The sequence below is a fragment of the Dermochelys coriacea genome, chromosome 2 (genome assembly GCF_009764565.3).
Source record: "Dermochelys coriacea isolate rDerCor1 chromosome 2, rDerCor1.pri.v4, whole genome shotgun sequence".
NCBI lineage: Eukaryota > Metazoa > Chordata > Testudines > Dermochelyidae > Dermochelys > Dermochelys coriacea.
Genome location: NC_050069.1, coordinates 27,499,631 through 27,518,119, shown reverse-complemented (window position 1 = coordinate 27,518,119; position 18,489 = coordinate 27,499,631). Strand labels below are relative to the sequence as shown.

The 18,489-nt window shown below is 39.8% G+C and overlaps 1 protein-coding gene across 2 annotated transcripts in view; it reads right to left on the bottom strand.

The window, feature by feature from the left end:
- EIF3H (eukaryotic translation initiation factor 3 subunit H) overlaps positions 1-18,489 on the bottom strand; it is a 131,633-nt gene that overhangs the window by 82,825 nt on the left and 30,319 nt on the right. For both annotated transcript variants that reach the window (XM_038392669.2, XM_043507410.1), the window contains exon 2: positions 15,330-15,486. In XM_038392669.2, coding sequence (XP_038248597.1) covers positions 15,330-15,486 — 157 coding nt within the window. The remainder of the gene's footprint in view (positions 1-15,329; positions 15,487-18,489) is intronic.

Here is an 18,489-nt window from a genome sequence, read left to right as displayed (position 1 = left end):
CAAAAGACAGGAAAAATAGAGAAGTGTTTTTAAAAATCATTTTACAAGTAGGTGCTACAACTAAATCTGCAACTCAGATCAGATAACTTAATGCTCAGATTACGTAACAAATCTGCGTGTTGCTTCAAATAGCAAAACATGCTCCATTTTTGTACCATTGAATTAAATACTGAGCATCAAGATTTCTCCACCACTTTAAGTATTGTCCCTATAGCCTTGAAAGTCCAGAAATGCAATAAAGAATGTGTGCATATATTTCATGTAACACTAGTTACCCGGAAAAATAATTGTTTGCATACAATTTTTAAAGTTACATAAGCAGACTTTGCTGGGATAAAACCTATTTAAATGAGCTATTCTGAGAAGATTTATGTTTCCCTCTCTACCTCAGTCACTGATAGAGTCAAATCTGCTGAAAAGAAAAAGTCTTGCTAAACAGAGAGGAAAGCTGTTGTTTTGCTTCTAACACAAATCTTTGAAGCAAAAAATCCTGATCTATATAGTTCAGCACCCACAGTATTAAACTGATTTAGTCTGCTGAAAAAAAGAGACAGTGAGTTATTGGATCTGTATTTAATTCAATGCACTTTATAACATATTTTAGGAATTCAGTTGTATAAAACAATATCTGAACCTTATCAGATGAAAATAGTTTCCCTCCCCCCCCACCTTTTTTTTTTTTTTTTTTTTTTTTGCAAGCCCTGGGTTTCATGGCTGAGAAAATAAATTAGTCTCTGATTCTTGTAAGCTGGGTAACAGTGCCCCCTAATGGGGATTTTAATGTAAGACTGTTTCCATGGATGATGATGATGATATTATTTTTATTAAATTGTATGCCACTCAATGTTCTAATAAACTGGATGGATTTTTTTTTAAAAAGTTTTGATAATAGGCAAGTAAAAGTTAAAATATAAAACAAAAACTAAAGTATTTGAAAGAAAAGCAACAGTCTAATGGTATTTCTGGTTACTAAGAAAACGTTTGGGTGAGTCTTCAGGGACAAGTGAGCTCTGTATCTTTTGGGGTGCAGTCCAAGGCCAACGGTAATTTATCTAACTCTTTTTAAGGAATGTTATCACTGACTGATATGGAATAATAAAGGACACGTTCCTTGGAAGCACTGGCCAGAAAAGCTGTCATGCAGTACACATGCAACTCTGGTGAGCAAATGCATGCCAGCAGTTTTGTGACCATTATAGTCAAAAAGGTTGACAAAGGAGGTGTTGTCGTCATCATGAATAGGTCATAATATGAACAAGAGGCTACTAGGCAGCTCTCCAACACCACTTTCTACAAGCCATTACCCTCTGATCCCACTGAGGGTTACCAACAGAAACTACAGCATTTGCTCAAGAAACTCCCTGAAAAAGCACAAGAACAAATCTGCACAGACACACACTGGAACCCACGACCTGGGGTATTCTATCTGCTACCCAAGATCCATAAACCTGGAAATCCTGGATGCCCCATCATCTCAGGCATTGGCACCCTGACAGCAGGATTCTCTGGCTATGTACACTCCCTCCTCAGGCCCTACGTTACCAGCATACCCAGCTATCTTCAAGACACCACTGACTTCCTGAGGAAACTACAATTCATCTGTGATCTTCCTAAAAACACCATCCTAGCCACTATGGATGTAGAAGCCCTCTACACCAACATTCCACACAAAGATGGACTACAAGCCGTCAGGAACAGTATCCCCAATAATGTCACGGCTAACCTGGTGGCTGAACTTTGTGACTTTGTCCTCACCCATAACTATTTCACATTTGGGGACAATGTATACCTTCAAATCAGCAGCGCTGCGATGGGTACCCGCATGGCCCCACATTATGCCAACATTTTTATGGCCGATTTAGAACAACGCTTCCTCAGCTCTCGTCCCCTAATGCCCCTACTCTACTTGCGCTACATTGATGACATCTTCATCATCTGGACCCATGGAAAAGAAGCTCTTGAGGAATTCTACCATGATTTCAACAATTTCCATCCCACCATCAACCTCAGCCTGGACCAGTCCACACAAGAGATCCACTTCCTGGACACTACAGTGCTAATAAGCGATGGTCACATAAACACCACCCTATATCGGAAACCTATTGACTGCTATTCCCACCTACATGCCTCTAGCTTTCACCAAGATCACACCACACGATCCATTGTCTACAGCCAAGCTCTACGATATATCCACATTTGCTCCAACCCCTCAGACAGAGACAAACACCTACAAGATCTCTATCATGCTTTCTTACAACTGCAATACCCACCTGCTGAAGTGAAGAAACAGATTGACAGAGCCAGAAGAGTACCCAGAAGTCACCTACTACACGACAGGCCCAACAAAGAAAATAACAGAACGCCACTAGCCATCACCTTCAGCCCCCAACTAAAACCTCTCCAACGCATCATCAAGGATCTACAATCTATCCTGAAGGACGACCCATCACTCTCACAGATCTTGGGAGACAGGCCAGTCCTTGCTTAGACAGCCCCCCAACCTGAAGCAAATACTCACCAGCAACCACACACCACACAACAGAACCACTAACCCAGGAACCTATCCTTGCAACAAAGCCCATTGCCAACTCTGTCCACATATCTATTCAGGGGACACCATCACTGGGCCTAATCACATCAGCCACACTATCAGAGGCTCGTTCACCCGCGCATCCACCTATGTGATATATGCCATCATGTGCCAGCAATGCCCCTCTGCCATGTACATTGGTCAAACTGGATAGTCTCTACGTAAAAGAATAAATGGACACATATCAGACGTCAAGAATTATAACATTCAAAAACCAGTTGGAGAACACTTCAAACTCTCCAGTCACTCGATTACAGACCTGAGAGTGGCTATCCCTCAACAAATAAACTTCAAAAACAGACCCTAGCGAGAAACTGCTGAATTGGAATTAATTTGCAAACTGGATACAAGTAACTTAGGCTTGAATAGAGACTGGGAGTGGATGGGTCATTACACAAAGTAAAACTATTTCCCCATGTTATTTCTCCCCCTCACCCCACCCCCCACTCTTCCTCAAACGTTCTTGTTAACTGCTGGAAATGGCCCACCTTGCTTGTCACCATGAAAGGTTTTCCTCCTCCCCACCTTCCCCCCCCCCCCCCGGGCTGGTGATGGCTCATCTTAAGTGATCACTCTCCTTACAGTGGGTATGGTAAAACCCATTGTTTCATCTTCTCTCTCTCTGTGTGTGTGTGTGTGTGTGTGTGTGTGTGTGTGTGTGTGTGTGTGTGTGTGTGTGTGTGTGTGTGTGTGTGTGTGTGTGTGTGTGTAAATCTCCCCACTGTATTTTCCACCGAATACATCCGATGAAGTGAGCTGTAGCTCACGAAAGCTTATGCTCAAATAAATTTGTTAGTCTCTAAGGTGCCACGAGTACTCCTTTTCTTTTTGCGAATACAGACTAACACGGCTGCTACTCTGAAACCAACCACTATAGTATCAATATTACTTTCCTCTCAGGAACCAGAATTAGAATTCACAGATTATTGTGCAAAGCACTGGGCAACATGGGTGGGATCAGAAGTATGCAAAAGGTCTTTACTCAAATGTGTAACAACTTATTATGGACAGAGCAAATTTTGATACCAACAGTTCTATACATTTTAGGGCATAAAAACCATCCTTAAAACACATTTCTGATAGTCAGTAAACAAACAAGTATGCAAAGGACTTAGAGGTTCACTGTCAAAAGAAGCAGACCCCTTTTCTGTTACAACCATTGGAACAATTTTTGAAGGAGTCCTGACCAAGCCTATGAAAGATTTGATGATAAACAGTCTACTTCTCAGGATTTTCTTTGGCAACTGCATCTTATCATCTACAATTTAGAATTCTCTGGGTGTGCAATGCAGAATGTATTAAAAATAGTGTAAACATGGCCACATCACTACCTGGTGCACTCTTGTCAACTACCTGTAACTGGGAAATTGATGTGTCAACACAGAAATTCGCATACATGAGCCAAAACAGCCTTGTTCACCAAAATATTGTGGACACATTTAAAAAGTGTGGACATTCAGATTAGTGATTTGCAGCAGGAGACAGAACTTTGATTCAGATCAGAGGGAGTTCCGGTTAATTGGGGGCAAATAGAATGGAGACTGTAGATAAAATTATTTTACTGTAACTGGATTTTTGCTTCTCAATTGCAGATGTTCCTTCCTCTTTGAATGACAGGAAGGATTGAGCAATTAAAGGCAGCTATTTTGGTTAACTGTTGTACCTAAATGCAAAAATTCAGTCAGGTTAAAGTTATTTCTGCACCCTCAGTGCACAGATTGATGACTGATGAGATATAAACTAGCAATTCCCACACAGAACAAGTATGTTTCCAGTGGTCTTGTGGGTAAAACATTGGACTGGGAGTCAGGAGATGTGGGTTTATTTCCTGGTTCAGCCACAGACCTCCTGTGCAAGTTACTTAAATCCACCCTGTAACTCAGTTGCAATGTTTAAAATGGATAAATACTTCCTTACCTCTCAGGCATGCTGAAAGAATAAAATCCATTAATAACTGAGGCACTCAACTACTATGGTAATAAGCAGACTAATGAAATAGAAAGACGAGTAGGTGAGGGCATGGAAAAAAGCTGGATGTGACTGATAAATTGCTCCAGCCTGGTAATTTTGGAACATGTAAGTGACTCTTAGGCATCTTGCCCTTTGGGGGGCAAGTTGGGGTGGGGACTGTGTTTAACCACAGAGAGCAGGGAGTCTAGTGAAACATACTGTCCCTCCCCCAGCTTGCGTCTCAAAAAGCAAGATCCTTAGGAGCCATTTACATGCTCCCAAATTACCAGGCTGGACTGATTTAAATAAAGGAGAAAAATGGAAAGCTTTGATTTATATCATGAATTTAAATCAACTTTTTTCATTGGTACTTCAGTTATTTTCTAAATAAAGATGCATTCTCACTGGTTATATAACATTAAAATATGTTGATTTACAGTTAAACAGAGCCCTCTGATACATCTTTTTGCTGCCTAGGTTGGTACACTAAAACCTATATATATATGTAAGCAATTATACAGTTTAATATTTTCAGATTCTTATTAATTGTACATTTTGGTACGTTAGAAAATGGTGAATGATATATTATTAAATAAATTGGTTTACTTTGAAAAAGAAAAACAATTTAAATAAAATTAAAACATCCGATTTAAATAAAATCCATTTTTAAAAAAAAATTTCCACAAAAAATAAAAAAACAAAAAACCTCAGATATTTTGTTCACCCTTCAGATTACCAATTTCCAACTAGTGAATAGCCACAGGCCTACAAAGGCATCCTACAGCTTCCTGAACCAAAAACAGAACAGAAAAAAATATTACACCCCTCACCATCTTGTGATACAGGAAAAGATGAGAAACTGATTTAAGATAATTAGTTCAAATATAATCAAAGACCCGGTTTGGGGAGAGATCTGGTAGTTAAAAGGATGCTAAGTTTTATAACCATAACTGGTCCTGGGCAAGCAACCCCCTATTGCCAACCACCAATGGATTCATTAAGAAATTGAGCAATTAAAGGCAGCTACTTACATAGGAAGCAAATTATGGCAACACATTTGGGGAAGTAAGAAATATTGAAGAGAAGTGGGAAATCCAAAGTAACTTCCTTCCTGTGAATATTTTAAAAATGGTTGTGCCTATTTAAGTTCACGTAAGGCCACCCCCCAGAAAAACAAATGGGCAGTGAAAAATTTAAGTGAGACCCAAAAACTGCACGCCCTAATTACAAAAAAAAAAAAAAAAAAAAAGTCAGGAATTTGTTAAAAAAAATTCCTAAGAGGACTGAATCCCACATCAACTTGATCTTGGATAGGGGAAAAAAAGAAGACAAAATTGACTGATTGTCCACCATTACCAAGGTCCCAAATACCTAGCCCAGGACAGAACCTGAACAGTGACAGAGCTTAGAACTCTGGCAGCATATGGAACTCTGTCCACAACAGCTTTCGTGAGCTACAGCTCACTTCATCGGATGCATCCGATGAAGTGAGCTGTAGCTCACGAAAGCTTATGCTCTAATAAATTTGTTAGTCTCTAAGGTGCCACAAGTACTCCTTTTCTTTTTGCGAATACAGACTAACACGGCTGCTACTCTGAAACCTGTCTACAACAGGGCTCTCCCAGCATTAACACCAGTGGAACAGAAATGGCATTAACAATAAGAAGTTGTTGCAAATTTTCATTTTTGCAAACAAGTGCTGAGCTTTAGCTCCCCCAAGAAAAGTGGCAGCTAGCTTATCAATTGTTGGAATGGGCAGGCCTCTGCCTTATTAAAACCTTTCCCCCCCCGATTTAATACAGTACAGACAATCCAACACAGTTACACATTCCCAGAGCACCAAATAGTATACTGCCCCCGGTCCCGGAGTGGCAGGCAGCGTGCAGTCTTCCCCTCCCACCCCAGCCCTGGAGGGGCTCCCCTGCAGCACTGGGCAGCTCCAGCTACCCCAAGTCCCAGCTACCTTAGCCTCAGCAGGCTTCCCTTCCTGGAAAAGGAGCAGCCTAGCTGGGCTGGGGCCAACTAGCAACAAGAGGGGAAGGTGCCTCTGGACAGAGGATGGGAGGAGCCACCCAGGGCTGTTTGGGCAGGCTCAGCTTCCCCTGTCTATTAGACATGACACCTATGTTCTTGCAGCTCACTGCTCAATGAGGCCTTTTGCTTCTATGAGGATCAGCTATCAGGGAGCATTGTATCAATAAGCTTCAAGCCATGCAAGAATGGCCCTGAGGCTGGATGACAACCAGCTAAGAAAAAATAAGTACAGTCAGATCTTCGTAAAATTTGCCGTGGAGCGAATGATCTGATTAAAACTTCCTTCTGCTTTTTCCATCCTCAAAAGAAAGGAAACTAGGAACGCAAAACTAAAGGCAACCGAAAGACAGGTTAAGGGTATTATAACAAGAAGCCTATACTGCCAAACAAATGTTGCCTTAAACACTGTTGCCAAAGGCATACCCAGTTACACACTAGTGTACTGATGATACAAAATAAGTATTTTTAATACTTAACAGTTCTCTAGATCATCATACAGCATTCCAAGTACTTTATAATATAACTCATCTTCACAACCTGTGTGAGGAAGCTAAGCATTATCAATAATTTTACAGATGGAAAAACAAAAGGATCATCTTTTACCATCTTTTAATGGTATTTTTTGGATAAACAAGATCAATCTAGTGAAAACCCATGTAGGTTAAACAGGGATGAGGACCTAAATCCCAGCATTTTTGACCATCCTATCATTCTGTCTCAAGCACACAGCTTCCACAGGCATGATTACTATAGCACTTAACAACAGTGTGTACCTTCAAAGCCAGGAGAAGCAGCAAGGCACAAGTGGTTGAAATAAATGTTTCAGAAAGGCCTTTCATGAAAACTTAAAGCGCATAACGTACCCAAAAACTGTAAACTCCACTAGTAGCTGTGGTAATCCATAAAAGAGAGATATATTTTATTCAATACAGTGCAAAATAGCTCCACTAAGTGAAAAGCAGAACTACTAAGTGCAAGGAACGAGACTTCACTTATCCCTCAGAAATACCATTTACAATTAAGAAAAATAGTGTTCTCCCAGAGGAACAGGTATGTCTAAAGTGTGATCTCAACAAAACATGAAGAAAACACCTTTTCTGTAGCCTCTAATTGAGAAGGGAAGTAGACTTTAGCCCAGATAGGGCTTTAAAGATATTTTCTAGCACCTCAAAACTGAAAGTTTCCCTTGGAAAGGCACGCAAAGATTTGGCAACTTCATCTATTGAGTTCTGTCTGAGCCAACAATCAGTTGAACTGTGTCTCAAAAGAGGTCTGATAGATTCAATTCATTCATCTGATGGTACCTTTCCAAAGTGAAAGATCTGTGTTGTGAGCAGCACTTCAGTAGTTCTGAGAAGTGTCGTGCAGGATTGATAAAAAGATTTTTGAAAAACGGTAAAAATGAACCTATTTAAAATTATGTGAGAAATTATTCCAGTGTATGTTTAATCTATTAAAATCATTTAAACTAAATTAACAAAAATATTAAGCAATACATGTTTTTAAAAGTTCCATTATTGCACTATGGAAGACACTAGTTAAGAAGCTGGGACCACAGTTTGCTGAAGTGCTAAACACTCTGACGACAGGAGCCTACTTGCAGGTGCACAGAGAATATCTTCATTTCAGTTTGTTCGGCTAGTTCAGTTCAATGATTAAATCATTCAAGTTAAGAAACCGATTGAGAGTTGAGAAAGCAAAAAAGTTTGTTTTCTTCTTTCAAAATATGAACAACAATTAGGTGTGTGAGGATGGAATCTACTAGCTCTAAAATCTTGAGGCACTTGGTGACCAGAAACAGTCAGTTCAATTAACTACAGATATTTCATTTATTTTATCTAATTTAAATGCAAACCACTTTTGATAAATCTACTGTTTTTTCTTATGTATCCAGCACATTAAGGATAGTTTTAATTTAAAAAAACATTTTAAAATGCTATTTTTTGTGCATTTTAATGACATTCCAATTTTCCAATAGCTTGAAAGAAAATTATAGTAAAAGAAAATACATTATGTTCTAACAAAAATATAAAACTTAAGAATCTGAATAAAATTTAAGCAATTATAGAAGCTTAACATACATGTGTATATTGTATCCTCTTGGTTAGCAAAACATGTCAAGTTTAGTGTGCCACAGCTCTATTTAGTTGCAAATTAATATGTTGTATGGGTTACCAAACAACGAGAGCCAACCTTTCTTTAGGAAAATAAAGAATACAAATGCAAAACATGGTTAAAATAGATTTAAATCAAGGTTTCCTGCTTGCTGAGTTAAATCTATCCATCCTGGTGTCGAATACCACCAAACAGGAGTTCTCAACCTTTTTCTTTCTGAGGCCCCCCACATCATGACATAAAAGCTCCACGGCCCACCTGTGCCACAACAACTGGTTTTCTGCATATAAAAGCCAGGGCCGGTGTTAAGGAGTAGAAAGCAGGGCAATTGTCTGAGGCCCCATGCTGCAGGGCTCCCACAAAACTAAGTTGCTCAGGCTTTGACTGAGAACCCCAGGTGGCAGGGCTCAGGGCCCTGGGCTTCAATCCCATGTGGTGGGACTTTGACTTTCTGCCCTGGGCCCCAGCGAGTCTAACGCTGGCCCTGCTTGGAGAACCCCCAGAAACCTGCTCACAACACCCCAGGGGGCCCCGGGCCACTGCTCGAGAACCACTGCCAAACAGCACATGAACTAAATTCACTGTTACTGTACTTGATGGCCAACAATATGGCTCCAGAACTTTCAAAACGCCTTCTTCCAAATATCTACAGTCTGGAGTTCTCAACATTACAACCCATTCAGTGGATTTTCCTTCACTTAATTCACATGCCATCAACTAAGCCTCACATTTAACTTTCTAGAACCCACAGCTTGTTAGATATTCCTCTCCAAAAAAGTCTTGTGATGGAGCAAGTCCATGAACTCCTGAGTGGGTGACTTTAGGAAAACTCCCCAATTTTTTTTTTTAAATCTTTTAGAGTTTTTTCCCCAAATAAAAAGTCACATTTTCTGTTCTAAATCTACAATCTCCTGCTTTTTCCAATACATAGCCACTAAAGAGCTCTACCCTATTTGCATATGGTGAATACCTCACATCAGGGCTCCCAGATATTTTTTCAGGGTGAGGATGTTTACTTCCTTGGACTTCAAGTCTGAGCAAACTGAATCCGTAGAGAACCATTTCAGAATTATAGTAGCATCTACTAGAAAGTAACACTAATTTTCATTTACATCTTTTAGGAAACAAAATATTCAAATACACATTTCCTTGCACTCTTGAAAAAACTTCAAATGTCTTTTACAAGAATTTCACTTTTCAGTGATTCTCACTGAGGCTGAGAATAAACTCTTACCTCAAGGTAAATTTTAACAGCTGAACTAGCACAACAAAGATAAAGTGTATTTGCAAAATGGTTATTAACTCAATTGAGACCCCAAATTAAGCTTTACAAAAAACAGGTTTAAAAGACCCCATCTGAATAGAAATATTTTTAACAAAAAAAATTCCAGTTAAACTTTAATCTTGAATGTTTTCTGCATCATTATAAATAAGAACAGCACTGTGCTAGTACAAAAGAACCAGAAAAGGGAACTGATTATAAATTAAAGTAACACTAGCTGGTCCAGTTTTATTACTTTTTATATTTCATTCTGCTTAAGTAAACAGAAAAATGCACAAGGCAATTACATGTTTTATTAATTTTTTATTAATACAAGATGTTATTGGCAACCAAGGAAGAAAGTTATATATGACCTCAACATCTTTCAACATTTCTGGATTTCAAACCTACCTATTCAGAAACTGACAAGAGTCTAAGTTAAGACTCCTGGCTCAAGACAGCTCTCTATCAATTTCTTGCCCTTATGATTTTGCACACAAAGAAATATTCTTTGCATTACTTTAGAATGGGATCCCCAGGTCCTAGCTCCACCAGTCTCCTATTTCAGCCCCAAAAATCTGTGCAATTTTAAGATATCAGGGGAGTTCTGGATCTTTAAAAGGTAGGCATTGCACCACTTTCTCCTGTAGATCAAGCAAAGCTTCCTCTACTTGTATTTCACCTTCCTCTATGTAAACTTCATCCTACAAAAGTGATGATCCCATGTATCCATCATAAGTTGCAATCAATTTGGAGAAATGTTTGTTTTTTTACATGGTACTCAATGACCAATGACAAATGACAACTTCTGGAGCTTTTCCCTCTTTCACTGCTGGTCCCGGTAAAGAAAACTACACTCTAAGAACTCCACCAGCTCATGGTCATAATAAGAACACAAGAATGGACATACTGGCCCATCTATCCCAGTACCCTGTCTTCTGACAGTGGCTAATGATTCAGAGGAAATAAATAGAACAGATAATCATCAAATGGTTCATCCCCTGTTGCCAATTCCCAGCTTCTGGCAAACAGGGACACCATCCCTGCCTATAATATATCTAGTGCTTTTTTGAACCCTGTTATTATCTTGGCCTTCACAACATCCTCTGGCAAAGAGTTCCACAGGTTGACTGTACGCTGTGTGAAGAAGAACTTCCTTTTATTTGTTTTAAACCTGCTGCCTATTAATTTCATTTGGTGACCTCTAGTTCTTATGTTATGAGGAGTAAATACTTCCTTATTTACTTTCTCCACACCAATCATGATTTTATAGACCTCTATCATATCCCCCTCGTAGTCAAGTTAGGCTTACCGTCCTGCAATTGCTGTGATCCCTCTGGAGCCTTTTTTTTTTTTTTTAAATGGCATCAATTTAGCTATGTGTGTAATGCATGGAGTACTAGCAGAGAGCCCGTGCCTGGTTATACTATGAAGTGATCGAGGACGAATCCTGTCTCTGTGAGCTGCCAACTCAGACTTCTCCCCACAGACTACAGCTTTCATACCTTTCTACAAGTCTATAGGGAAATTGTCATCTGACTGGCTTCCCTTCTCCACTTCCTCACATTTTGGGGAAGGGCTGCCGAGGTACAGCCTAGTGCCTCAGCCTATCCTTCAGGCAGAGATCTTATCCCTCCATGTAACCAAAGGGTAAGGTCCTGATAGAGTCCTCAAACCCTGTGTGCATCTGAGAGCCAACTGGGGAACTGCTCCATGCTGGCTCTGCAACTTTCACCCTTCTAGCACTGTCCCCATCCCAAAAGAAAGAAAGGAAAGGGCTGAAGACCCTCTAGGTGAGAGGAAGAGAAAGAATTATATCCTTTTGTTTGTGGGAAGGAAGAAGAATTAAATGTCTTGTTTGGGGAAGGAAAGAATTGAAATGCTGGGATCTGTCTTCCTTTTGGTTGGTCTCTTTTTTCCTGAATTTATGCAAATGTACGGAAGATATAGAAAATTAATGCAAGATTACATAAATTTTCAGTGTACTGGATTTTACACTGAAGCTGTTGGCAGGTATGCAAGAGAGACTTCTCTTCTGGGATATCTATACCTGTACAAGAAAGGAGAGGAATCCTTTTGAATAGATGGCAACATGGGGAAGGAGAAGGGGAGGTAGTCTGGTGCTCTTGCTCCAGGGTCACTCTCCTGTTCAGCATACCCCTATAAGAAGGGAAACAAATGGGCCGGACCTGTACCTTGGTTTTTTGGTGCCTTTTCACACTGGCAAGAGAAGGGGTGCACTCTGGGCAGCTGAAAGGGCACTTGCACAGGGCTGGCTACTTTTATAGCAATTTTTCTGAATTCTTGCTGTCCTCCATTATAAGAGCTAGTTTCATCCTTCATCCCTCCTCACCATGCCTGTGCACAAAAGAGCTGTCTCTCTCTTAATGGCTCATCAGATTTTCTCACCTTGAGCTATGCTACATGAAGGAGGCATGACATCTTCCTAAAGACTGCTTGGGAAGAGTGAGGTGTGCTGAGCTGACCTAGCTACAGTGTTCCTCCAAATGCTGGGGGTTGCTTAATAGCAGCAACAGTTTCAGTTTGACTCCTCCTTCCTACTCACCTGACTAGAGCTTTCTCCTTTACAATGTCTGTGTTGCAAGAGAGAGAATTGCCAAGCTAGGGACCTGACATTTAGGTGAGGGAAATTCCTCTTAGCTTGCATCTCCCTTAGAGGTGGGGTGAGAGAGGGGCCTGGCTTACTAATGGTTTCACTGTATTGAAGTGGGTCCCCTTCAAGTGAAGCTAGCTTGCAGATGCTGAGCCTAAGAGGGAAGCGAGACCTGGCAGCCTGGGCACTTTCTTGCTATGGACAGCTGTTCTGTACCCCTGGCAAGAGTTGAATGCTGCACTTGGGATTAAAGGCCTATACGGGGGCTGGCACATCACGTACTCCCATGCAGACAACTAGTTCATTCCTAAACACTAGCCATATATCTACGCTGCAGCAGACTCAGCTCACAGGGCTTTGGCTATAGGTCTCAAACTGCTGTACAGACAGTTAATCTTGGGCTGGAGCCCAGGCATTGAGCCCTCCCCTTTCATGGGGTCCCAGAGTCCAGGCTCCAACCCGAGCCCAAGCATCTACAGTGCAATTTTACAGCCTGACAGCCCAACCCTCACAAACCCAAGTCAGCTGATACAGTCGAGATGTGGGTGTTTAATCGCAGTGTAGACACACACTAGAAAGCCTGCTCTTCTCTCTCCTCGCCCTTCTTCCACATGACAGCGAAACAATGAAGTCTGAGATACAGATTGAATTTTATATGTAGATTTGATGTTAATCTGTTTCTATCTGCTGGTTAGGAGGAATTGTAACCCAAACTTCTGGATATTTATAAGAGAAACTAATATTTTTATTAGACCATGTTATATAAACCATGTTTTTGGTTCTAGTGCTAAATTAGAGCTTTTGCAAAAATGTACCTTTTTTTTTCCCCCGCTCATAGAGCTCTCATGTCATGGTGAATTATCCGAGCCCACAGCAGATGGAACAACTGACTTATCAAGCTCCAAAAAAATATTCACTTGGCCAGTTTCACTAGCATGTTTTATGGGCATAAACTACTTGGCAGGAGCACATCACTGAACATTTATATTTAAACTGTGCGCAGAGTAAATAACTACAGTCATTTTAAGATTGTTACTATTGTTTTCACAAATTGCATTGTCAAAATTAGGTAGAACAAGCATCATTTCCGCTGCACGCACGTTAAATGAATGACTACTTTGAAGATATTGCTTTGTTAAACCTAATTCATATGTTAGGATTTAAGGGGCACCATCAACTTAAAAATAATCACTGAAAGTGTGTCAATTGGTATAAATAACAAGATACTATTATAAAGATTAAAAAACAAACTCGCTTTAGTTTTCTTTATCCATTTGACATTAATCTGTAGTCAGTGTTACTGTCTCCTGTAAAAAGAAAAGGAGTACTTGTGGCACCTTAGAGACTAACAAATTTATTAGAGCATAAGCTTTCGTGAGCTACAGCTCACTTCATCAGATGCATTTGGTGGAAAAAACAGAGGAGAGATTTATATACACACACACAGAGAACATGAAACAATGGGTTTATCATACACACTGTAAGGAGAGTGATCACTTAAGATAAGCCATCACCAACAGCGGGGGGGGGGGGGGGGGAACCTTTCATGGTGACAAGCAGGTAGGCTAATTCCAGCAGTTAACAAGAACACCATACAAAGCAAAGCTGCAGCGATTAGCAAAAGATCTTCTAAAGCAGTTCCAAGTAAAGAATATCAGAGGAACAGTGGGGGGTGGGGTGGGAGGGAGAAATACCATGGGAAAATAGTTTTACTTTGTGTAATGACTCATCCATTCCCAGTCTCTATTCAAGCCTAAATTAATTGTATCCAGTTTGCAAATTAATTCCAATTCAGCAGTCTCTCGTTGGAGTCTGTTTTTGAAGCTTTTTTGTTGAAGTATAGCCACTCTTAGGTCTGTGATCGAGTGACCAGAGAGATTGAAGTGTTCTCCAACTGGTTTTTGAATGTTATAATTCTTGACGTCTGATTTGTGTCCATTCATTCTTTTACGTAGAGACTGTCCAGTTTGGCCAATGTACATGGCAGAGGGGCATTGCTGGCACATGATGGCATATGCATCCAATGAAGTGAGCTGTAGCTCACGAAAGCTTATGCTCAAATAAATTTGTTAGTCTCTAAGGTGCCACAAGTACTCCTTTTCTTTTTGCGAATACAGACTAACACGGCTGTTACTCTGAAACCCGTAGATAGTAAGAAATTACTGATCAACAGAGGAACATGGGTGCAGGTATGAACACCTGAAGCTTTTTTTTTTTTAAATTAATTTTAAATCGTCAAGATTTCAAATTGACAATGCCCCTTAATCTACAAACTCTTGTACTTCAGACTTCCAATAAGTATTTAATAAGAGCTTCTCTACATTTACAGGCACAACTCTCCATGTGGACATTTTCCCCAGAATTTTCTAGAATATGAGTGTCTATACAGGGGAGTTATTCCAGTGTAACTATAGCAGTCTAATTATATTGGGGTAGTTATGCCTGTGTATTACCTATGTAGATAAGCTCTAAATCAGATATATAGGATGGGAGCTTTATGTGCAAGTTCTGGAAATGCATTATAGGTTCTTATTTCAGTCAAAAGGAGACCTTGTAACAAATGAGAGTGAAGTTTCCAGCATAGCTGTCAGAGTGTGTGTCTATGTGTGTGTCTTTTATTTTGGTTAGGTGGGTGTTGTGTGTGGAGGGGTTTTTTGGAGGGGGGAGGTTGTTTGTTTTTTAAAGAAATCAGTATACTATGGCTTTTTCTGGGTGACAAAGACTGTAAATCCAATGCCCTCGTTTGGACAAACTGCATGTCTTACCTTCATCAAAGTCTGCATCATCTTCCGTGTGCTGAGGGAATGGAAAGCAGTTGGTGATTTCAAGCCTGTCATCCACCACAAGTCCCAGCAGCACTCCCTGGACTACCTCATTCCCCTGTCCTTCTTCTTGGTAATGCTTAATAATCTTTAACACAACCTAAAAATCAAGAACAAAAAGCAGAATATGAAAGCCTATTCTGTATTGCGTCTTTAAATTCGTATAACAAATTGTTTAAGTAAATTATCTGAAATGGTAGCTGAAGACCAAATGAACTACAGGCTTAAAATGCCAGCAGAAAGTCCTGCACAAGAAGCTATACAAAAAAGTTGCATTGTATCTTTACCCAATACGTTTCACTGAATTTAATGTAGGCCTGGATCTCATGGTAAATTGAAGGGGAAATATTGATGACCACTAAAGGACATGGGGAAACAATTTTTTTTAAAAAACAAAGATTGATTTGCTGAAAGAACTCCCTTTAAAAAAAATTTTTTTTAATAAGGGCAATATGGGCATTTCTGCTCTTTTATTGCAGTAACTATTAAATATCCTCTTGCAGGAGCTATAATCACCCCCCAAAGCAGTGCAGGAGATGGGAAGTGAAACTGACTATCAAAAAGCAGTGAAAATGATTATGCACAAACCAGTCAGAAGCATAGTTTTAAAGAGGCAGAAAAATATTTCTCAAATTTTCAGAGGTAGGGCTTTTAAGGGTTACTTTTAACAATATCAATTACAAAACTGAAATGGAAATATGACACACTAAAGGTGTTCCTTGAAAACATTTAGTCTTAAGACCAACAACAGAGAAGCTAAGTGGCATAAACAAGGGAGAAAATACACTTAAGAGCAGATACGAAAGCACGTAAATTACTAAATAAAAAAAAGAATTATAATTACAATTCTCACACCCTTCCCAACTCTGAATATTACAATAAAGTATCCCCATGTAATGAAGAGTTAATATTGTAGATTATAATATGTTTTCAATGGCTGATTTGAGACTAGCTCAGAGACACAAACTATGGGGTCAATTCATGCTGTTAATTACACTTAAACAAGACAAAGTAAGTGTAGAGTAACAGTAGCTATAGGCACAGATGTGTACATGTACAGACAATAAGGATGATACTAAGTCAAGTTCAAGTGGACTTTATTTCACAAGGTCTAAGGTCTAATCCATCCAAGCAAAAGCAAGCTAGAAATGCTTGATGGCCCTGTTAAAGCACTATTGATCTTTGTGTCTACAGGCAAACCAACTATCATAATGGATTTCTGCTCTACCATTGTGAGAGAACAGATTTTGCATAACTACTGCCCTTACAGATTCAATGAACATTCTACATGAATACAAGTCCACATTTACGTGGCAGGAACATATATTTCATTGCACACTAAATAATGAAGCAAAAGGTTATGTTCATGACAACCATTTTAAAACATCTGTAATGATTTATACTACCTACAGCATGGTGGTAATGAAAAACATTCACAGCACAAGAAAGCCAAATGCAAATAGACAGTATATTTTCCCTTTTTGAGGGGAAAAGGGGGAATCCTTAAAGTTTTATGGGAAGTTTTTTGTTTGGGGTTAGGGAGGAAATAAGGGCTGAAGTGAAAGAAAAAAGTGGGAAATGCTTCTTCAAACAAATGTGCTGTAAATATTAAATAGGGTGAACCAAGCCACACAATGCAGTGTGAGAGACTGCATAGCTCAGGGGATTAGTAACAGGATACAAAGCTTTTAATCTCTGGTGCTTCATTTCCATGTCTAGGTAGCCACTTTGGGCAAAGATGCAGGTACATATTTAAATGACAAAAATGAGGCGACTCAAAGCTTGAAAGAAAAAAAAAATTACCATATAGAGAAGTGGAATTTAATAAGTTATCAAATGGTTTTAAACCAAATATGCTTTTTTGTTTTTCCATGAACTATCACTATTCTATGAGAAATATTCCACCTCCATTAGATTCATAGATTCATAGATACTAAGGTCAGAAGGGACCATTCTGATCATCTAGTCCGACCTCCTGCACAACGCAGGCCACAGAATCTCACCCACCCACTCCTATGAAAAACCTTACCTATGTCTGAGCTATTGAAGTCCTCAAATCATGGTTCAAAACTTCGAGGGAGCAGAGAAGCCTCCCTCCAGTCAACCATGCCCCATGCTACAAAGGAAGGCAAAAAAACCTCCAGGGCCTCTCCAATCTGCCCTGGAGGAAAACTCCCTCCCGACCCCAAACATGGCAATCAGCCAAACCCTGAGCACATGGGCAAGATTCACCAGCCAGATACCCAGGAAAGAGTTTTCTATAGTAAATCAGATCCCATCTATCTAATATCCCATCTCAGGGGATTTGGCCTATTTACCCTGAATATTTAAAGATCAATTACTTACCAAAATCCCATTATCCCATCATACCATCTCCTCCATAAACTTATCGAGTAGAATCTTAAAACCAGATAGATCTTTTGCCCCCACTGCTTCCCTTGGAAGGTTATTCCAAAACTTCACTCCTCTGATGGTTAAAAACCTTCGTCTGATTTCAAGTCTAAACTTCCTGGTGGCCAGTTTATACCCATTTGTTCTTGTGTCCACATTGGTGCTGAGCTGAAATAATTCCTCTCCCTCTCCTGTATTTATCCCTCTGATATATTTATAGAGAGCAATCATATCTCCCCTCAACCTTCTTTTAGTTAGGCTAAACAAGCCCAGCTCCTTAAGTCTCCTTTCATAAGACAAGTTTTCCATTCCTCGGATCATCCTAGTAGCCCTTCTCTGTACCTGCTCCAGTTTGAATTCATCCTTTTTAAACATGGGAGACCAGAACTGCACACAGTATTCTAGGTGAGGTCTCATCAGTGCCTTGTATAACGGTACTAAAACCTCCTTATCCCTACTGGAAATGCCTCTCCTGATGCATCCCAAAACCGCATTAGCTTTTTTCACAGCCATATCACATTGGCAGCTCATAGTCATCCTATGATCAACCAATACTCCAAGGTCCTTCTCCTCTTCCGTTACTTCTAATTGATGCGTCCCCAACTTATAACTAAAATTCTTGTTATTAATCCCTAAATGCATAACCTTACACTTCTCACTATTAAATTTCATCCTATTACTATTACTCCAGTTTACAAGGTCATCCAGATCC